The 7335-nt window shown below is 61.2% G+C and overlaps 1 protein-coding gene across 6 annotated transcripts in view; it reads right to left on the minus strand.

Annotated features, from left to right (window-relative positions):
- The window catches only part of ARHGAP39 (Rho GTPase activating protein 39), a 166085-nt gene that overhangs the window by 13769 nt on the left and 144981 nt on the right, over positions 1-7335 (minus strand). For 4 of the 6 annotated variants that reach the window (XM_037732452.1, XM_037732453.1, XM_037732450.1 and 1 more), the window contains exons 5-6: positions 4329-5691; positions 2461-3046 (exon numbers count right to left, since the gene is read on the minus strand). In XM_037732452.1, coding sequence (XP_037588380.1) covers positions 2461-3046; positions 4329-5691 — 1949 coding nt within the window. The remainder of the gene's footprint in view (positions 1-2460; positions 3047-4328; positions 5692-7335) is intronic. The other 2 variants (XM_017511708.1, XM_017511705.1) reach the window with 1 other exon arrangement.

Consider the following 7335-nt stretch of genomic DNA (forward strand, 5'->3'; position numbering starts at 1 on the left):
AAAAAAAAAAAAGACAGTGTCTCACTTTGCTGCCCAAGCTGGTCTGAAACTCCAGGCTGAAGGGATCCTCTTGCCTCAACCCAAAGTGCTGGGATTACAGGTGTGAGACACTGTGCCTGGCTGGGCCTGTCTTTCTGAGCAGCAGCCAGCACCTGCATATGAAAGGTGGCACATCCTAGGGACGGGAGGCTGGCTGGAGAGGGTGTGAGGCCCATTTGGGCAGGGATGGCCACCTTGTGTATAGAGGCCTCTCTTCTGGGCTCAGGCCAATCAGGGACCCTGACAGACGAATCTAGGAGTGGATCTTGGGGCTGGAGATGACATTCTGGCTGTGAGAATGGTCATGGTACCACAGCCTAGATGTGGGACCAGTAGGACCACACAGATCCCAGGCCCACTGTCACTCCAACCCGTACAGTGCTCTTGGCCCTCATGGGCCTTCCTTGGCAGAGCTCTGAAGCCATGGACGCCCAGGCTGGACCCTGATTCCTTTTTCCATGCAGGCTGGGACCCTGCAGATGTAAGACAGGAACACACCAGCCTGTGTGTGAAGGGCAGCAGCCTGGAGCACAAACTCCCAGGAAGCCCCAGCCACACACTGGCTAGTCAGCTGGCCCAAGACGGGCCCAAGGAACCTCAGGCCTTTGTCTGGCTATCTGTCTCCTGGCCCGTCTCTTGCCTACTCTTGGGTACCCACTATGGCTGCAAGCTGGGCCAGGCAGCGGAGGCTCAGCTCCACAGCCTCCAGCTCAGGCATGACATTTCCAGGCCCCTTTGGAAGAGGCCGAGGAGGTGAGCTATGATGCTAATAGGAACACAGTCCCTAGGACTCCACCTGTTTCTTGAAGGGCCCAAGACCAGGGATGGGGTTCACAGTCTAGCCCAGCCTGCCTGGCTCCCTGCTGTGGTCCTCTACACACCAGGAGCCTGGGCCACCTGCCAAGCTCTGCCTTTACTGTGATCTTGTGTTGAAAAGTCCATGCCAGGTGAAACCACATGGCTTCCAAAATCTCCCCACAAACAGCTGACAGGTTGGGTGGTGCCTATATCCAACACTGTCCCCAGGACCCTCCCACTGCCCTGTGGCCCCCACCCTGCCTCTGTGTGCCCATAGCAGCATTAGATTTCCTCACCTGGACTGGGGGTGCTGGGGTAAGGACCAGGAAGGCCCCGATCAGCTCAATCTCTGCAGAGGCAAAGGCCAGACCAGGGTGGGCTCTCACTGGCACAGAGTAGAGTATGGCACGTCTCACTTGGAGCATGTGCACGTTTTTGGGTGTGTGTGTGCACACGTTCATGTGTGTGCATGTTCATGTGTGAGTGTGTGCACGTGCTTGTGTGTGAGCGTGTGCACATGTTCATGTGTGGGTGTGCATGCACGCATGTGTGCACGTGTTCATGTGCGTGCATGCATGTGTTCATGTGCATGCATGTGTTCATGCACGTGTATGAGCGTGTTCATATTCCTGTGTGCACGTGGGTGTGCATGTGCGTGCCTGTGTGCACGTGTTCATGGGCATGCATGTATGCACGTGTGCGTGCACATGTACGTGAGCATGTGTGCCTGTTCGTGTGCGTGTGCATGTGTGCATGTGCACATGTTCATGTGTGTGCATATGCATGCAAGCATGTGTGCACGTGTTCATGCTTGCATGTGCCTGTATATGTGTGAGCATGTGTGCCCACATATTCGTGTGCATGTGTGCGTGCATCTGTGTGCATCTCTGGACATCAGTTCTGTGGCTGTGCCCTCTAGACACCCATGATGTGGGGTAGAGGGTGGCTTGCTGCAGACACAGGGCTGCCCAGCTGATGGCACCATGGCTTGGGCCCAGGACACCTGAAGTATCGCCTTGGAGAGCCCTGGGCACACTCTGGCCTCCCATGTTGCCCCAGGCAGGCACCAGGGTGATGATGGCTCCAACTTACAACCCCATGGGGCAGCTTTGGGACAGCTCAGGTGCTGTATGATCTGTGTGTGAGCCACCGCCATCGCGGTCCTGCCTGCTCACAGGAGCCTTCTGCCAGGACCATGCCTAGAACAGGCAGCCTGGGTCTTGCCAGGGTAGTAACCCCTCCTGGCCATGGATGGCAGAAGGCAGATGCAACAGGCATGCAGGGGCCTGATCACAGCTGCTCTGCCCTTGGCCTCTTTGTGCCTGCCTTTGCCAGGGAGCGGGACTGGCCATGGTGGGCTTGGCGCAGAGTGGATGCAGCTGTCGAGGCCCCATGCTTTGTGTCTGCCAGGGCTCCACGGCTCTTCACCTCAGTGCATAGGTGGGGCTTCAGGAAGAGGCTCACATCCAGCGGAGGCCCAGGGTGTGTGGTGTTTCAGATGTGTGTGGAGCCACAGCCCTGTGCTGGGGGCTGCCAGGGACTCACCAGGTGCTGCCCAGCACAGCAGGAGCCCTCTCCACTACCCTTACCTGAGCGGGTGGCAGAGCCTGAGCAACACCTTACCTTTGGTGTCATTGACTGGGTCCATGTGCCGGTAGATGTAGCCTTCCAGGTAGGAGTGGAACTTGGGAGTGGGAGGGAAAAAGGCCAGGCAGATGGCCATGAGCTCCCAGCCACGGGCCAGGCTCTCCAGGCGGAAGTTCTCGGTGGTCTGCCGGCACAGCTGGATGTAGAGCTCGTCCCGCAGGCCCTGCACGCTCCAGCCCTTGGTGGCGACCTCCAGGGCCACGTGTAGCGGGTCGGCCTTGGCCCGCCGGTCGCCCATGTACATCTGGATCAGCTTGAAGAGCTCACAGGCCTCCTTCTTCACGTGCCGGTCGCTGGTCACGATCATGGGCTTCTTGATGGACTCGCTGCTCCAGGCCAGCATGTTGGCAATGGACACTTTCCGCCGGAAGAGGCCCTGCGTGTGCTTATTGAAGTGCTTGGAGGCCCAGTTCTCGATGTCGGTCTCCGAGGAGGGCTTGCGCAGCGTGAAGGTGGGGAAGACGCAGCTGGAGCTGGGCATGCCGCTGCGGCTCTGCCGGCTGCTCTCAAACTGGGCACAGGCACCAAGGTCCTCAGACTGAGAAGGACAAACGGGGCTGGGCTGTTAGCGGGAGGGAGAAGGCCAGGCAGACGGGCCCACTGGGCCACAGCCCCGAGAAGTGTGAGCCGGGACCCCACCAGAGCCAGCCAGGCAAGAGGCGCCATCTGCTCACCACAAGGCTGCCCGAGGTGGGAGACCCAGGGGAGCCCTGCACTCTTGGGGTGAGGCTGGGCGGCTGGAGCAGCACTGCTGTTGGGTGACCCAGATGCCCTGGCTGAGGGTGAGGTGGGAGGAAGGAGAGCACCCACTGGCATCCCCAGGGGGCTGGCCTCATTCTGCTGCCCCCTGAGGAAGTGTCAGTGTCTTCATTCAGACACGGAAGGCTGCAGTTCACACCAGGTGAAGGTGCCATCTGGTTCCCAATCCCTCACTCGTGGGACCCCGGCCTTTACTCCAGCCTTCACCCCAGGCCAAGCTCCAGGAGGCCCCTCTCTGGCTGCTGCTCTGAGGACCCTGCTCTGCACCCCAGGCCTCTCTGCCCTCTTTCCTGCCTGTCCTCTTGTCCTCTTGCATCTTGAGCAGTGGACAAAAGCACAGACTGGAAGCTGCCCTGAGCTCTCCACCCTGGAGGCCATGAAGGCCACCCAGGCTCTTCAGGCCTCCCCGCCCCAGGAAACTCCCTGGGTTCTTCCTCCTGCCCCTGGCCCTCAGACGCTAGGCCTGCCCTCTGCCTTGGCTTCCTGTGTCTGCAGCTGACCAGTGTGAAAGGCCTGGGTTGGGAGGTGAGAACAAGTGCACATGGCCTCCGTGGGATCCGGCCTCCACCAGCTCCAGCCACCCGGTGGGGACCCTGTCAGAGTCCTCGGGCTGTGTGCAATATCCCAGAATTCCTGGGGCGCCCGTCCTCTCAACAGCTCTTCCTACCAGAGGGAGTCTTGGGGACTGGCTTTAAGAACCACCACGGAGCCCCTGACACCGTCTGCCCGCTCCTCAGGAGCCCAGGCCATAGCACTTGTGGTCGCCACCCTCCCAGTCTGTTGAGGCCTCCTCTGTTCTATGGCTTGAGTCACGGTGTGGCCTCCTGCTCCCAGGTGCCCTGAGAATGAGGAAGGCACTGCCAGGGCACCCCCAGAAGCCCACACCCCACAGGGGACTCCTTGTGGACTTCCGGCTGCACCCTGACAGCCTGCTGGAGTGCCCAGGCTGAGACAGGGGGCTTCAGAGCTCTGTATGCTGCGTGCACGCCCTTGACACCAGGTCTCCTGTGCCCAGCCCATGGGGCCCACCCTGACCCCAGGCTGGCCCCAGGCTCTCCAGCTCAGCCCACCCGCCAGGCCCTCACCTGTGAGGGGTGGAGGTAGGGCTCCGGTGAGGCCAGGTTGGTCTGCACAGAGATGCTCTTCTCCAGCAGGATCTGGGGGAAGCCAAGCTTCTCGAAGGTGCCCCTCCTCCAGTGCTTGTTCTCCTGCTGGGCCAGCGCCTCGTCCTCGCTGAAGGCGCGCACCACGGGCCCGGGCATGGGCAGTGGCAGGGCGCCGTCACTCTCGTAGCCAGAGCCGTCCTGCTGGGAGTCCCAGCTGCTCCTCTGCTTCATGTGGAAGTGGGCCTGCTGCGCCTCCCAGGCCAGCCGAGCCTGCGCCAGGAAGGGCTCGGCCGCGCCCCGCGCCCCGTCGGCCTCACCTTCCGCTCGCTTCACCGGGGCGAGGCTGGTCCCGCACGGGGGCTGTTCCTCGGCCAGCGGCTGCTCAGCAAGCAAGTCCCCGGAGCCCTCGGTGGGGGTGGCGCTGGCGGCCTGGCACAGAGAGGGCTTTCTGCTCTTTCGCTTGCGCGTGCCCGGGGAGTAGCCTGTGGAGGACAGAGTGTCCTGCTGGCTGGACCAGGACATGGCGTCCTCCTGCGCCTGTGGCAGCGGCGTGGGCGGCTGGCTGTGCCGCAGCTCAGGCCCCTCCATCGTGCTGTAGTCTCCGGACTTGACGCCCAGGCGCTGGTCCCTCAGCAGGCAGGGGCTGGGCTGCAGCGAGTAGGAGCCGCCGCCGGGGTTGGGCGCGAACTTGTGCCGTGGTCCCGCGCGCAGCTTGGGGCTGGAGCCCGCCTGCTCCACGTAGACCAGCTGCCGCACGTACTCCTTGCCCGCGGGGCTGTACTCCAGGCTCAGGAAGCGCTCGGGGCACTTCTGCTTGGTAAGCACCAGCTGCTGGCAGGGCGAGGGGGGCCCCTGCTTGTTGGGCTGAAGGAATGGCCGGGGCTTGCGGCCCGGTGACCGCTGGGGAGAGCCGACCTGGTAGCCCCCGCCTGCCTCGAACTGCACGTCCATGGGGGGCTCATCATAGATGGGGGCCTGGTACTCCACTGGGGGCTCCTCGTAGAGCGGGGGCTCATAGCCGTAGCGCGGGGAGGAGGGCTGCGAATCCCCGGAGGGCTTTCGCGGCTGGGCCAGCAGCGGGGAGCTGCTCCCGGGGAGCTCGGCCCTCTTCAGGAAGGGTGACGGCCTCCTCTCTGGGAAGAAGATGGTGCCGTCAGCCTCTGGGGCGAAGGTCTGCAGGCTGGGCGAGTGCTGGCTGCCAGAGGGTCTGCGGGAGCGGACCCCGGAGGGGCCATCTGGGGTGTAGCCATTGCCCTGGGCGGCGAGAAAGCTGGGCTCGCGGTCAGCGACCTTGATGAGCATGCGCTCTTTGGTGCCTGAGTTCCACCGCAGCGAGGAGGTCCTGCAAGGAGTGGACGCGCACAGGTGACTGACTACCTGCCTGCTGCTTCTGGGCACGCCCCACCCTTTCGGGGGCTGCAGGTGGCGGCTCCTACGAACCCTCTGTTGTACACCTTCCACGCTGGGGCCCTGTGCCCTGGGCAGTGTGGCCTGGAGCCCCTCAGACCTGCCCGGCCCCAGCCCCTTAGCCCTCCCTCTGGGGCTCTCCTGCCTGGAGCTACCGCCCACGACCAGGCATCTGTCTGCTCCCATCCCAGCCCCTGACCAGGCACAGAGCTGCTTCTGTAACTAGAACCCAGGGCAGCCCTGCCAGGGCCCTCTTACTGTGGATGCTGGGCAGATGCCTCCTGAGCTGCCTGAGCCGCAGGGCAGGCCTGGGCCCTGTGTTACCGCTGAGCCCACCAGGAGCAGGGTACAATACCAGCGTCCCAGGGCCCCATTTTCCAACTGGGGCTCCTGTGAGCTCCAAAAAGACCAACTGTCCTCCCCTGACCCTGCCCCAGTCACCACGCTCACTCCAACATCTGCAGGTGTCCCACTAACACCCACACCTGGTTAAGGGCACCACAGTCCCTGGAGTCATGCTGTCTGCGTCCTCACCAGTCCCCCCAAACCAGTGCATGAGCCCCACTCGCTTATCTAAAACACGGGAGACCCTGCCCAGGGCCACAACAAAGGGAGGATATATGGACGTGATGCCCACACGTGCTCTGCCCCGGCAGCCAAGGTTAGCACTGGTCCTGTGTCCACAGCTGTGCCTGCCATGCAGGGCACTGGACCCAGGACGCCGCCCAGGGAGAGATGAGGGGCTCCTCTGCCACCTTCAGTCTCCTGGAGACCCCTTGGGTGTGGTCCTCTATTTGGGATGCACAGCACTTCCTACATCTGCAGTCTGACATCGTCTACAATTTCCAAATGTTACTTTTACCCTGTCCTCTCTCCTCTCTTCTGGGAATCCAACTGCAGTCTTTCTCACTGCACATCAAGTGGTTTGGTTTTGTTTTTCAGAGACGAAGTCTTGCTTTGTCACCCAGGCTGAAGTACAATGGCGTGATCTCACCTCACTGCAACCTCCGCCTCCCAGGTTCAAGCGATTCTCCTGCCTCAGCCTCCTGGGTAGCTGGGATACCAGGGTGCACCACCACGCCTGGCTAATTTTCGTATTTTTAGTAGAGAGGGGATTTCACCATGTTGGGCAGGCTGGTTTTGAACTCCTGACCTCAGGTGATCTGCCCGCCATGGCCTTCCAAAGTGACAGAATTACAGGTGTGAGCCACTGCATCTGGCCCCACTGGTTTTCACGCTGTGTTCTGCGGTTCCCATCGCTTGGCAACTCCATACTTCAGAATATCTTCTTCTGAACTATCTTCCAGTTTACTACTTTTCTATTCAGCTATGTTTAATCTGCTCTTAAATGCATTATCTTAGTCTATTCATGCTGCTACAACAAAATACTACAAATGAGGTAGCTTAAAAATAGGGAATGGCTGGCGCCAGGCACAGTGGCTCACGCCTGTAGTCCCAGCTACTCAGAAGGCTGAGGCAGGAGAATCACTTGAACCCAGGAGGCGGAGGTTGCAGTGAGCTGAGATTGCGCCACTGCACTCTAGCCTGAGCAACAGAGTGAGATCCCATCTCAAAAAAA

The sequence above is a fragment of the Cebus imitator genome, unplaced genomic scaffold, assembly GCF_001604975.1.
Source record: "Cebus imitator isolate Cc_AM_T3 unplaced genomic scaffold, Cebus_imitator-1.0 Scaffold449, whole genome shotgun sequence".
NCBI lineage: Eukaryota > Metazoa > Chordata > Mammalia > Primates > Cebidae > Cebus > Cebus imitator.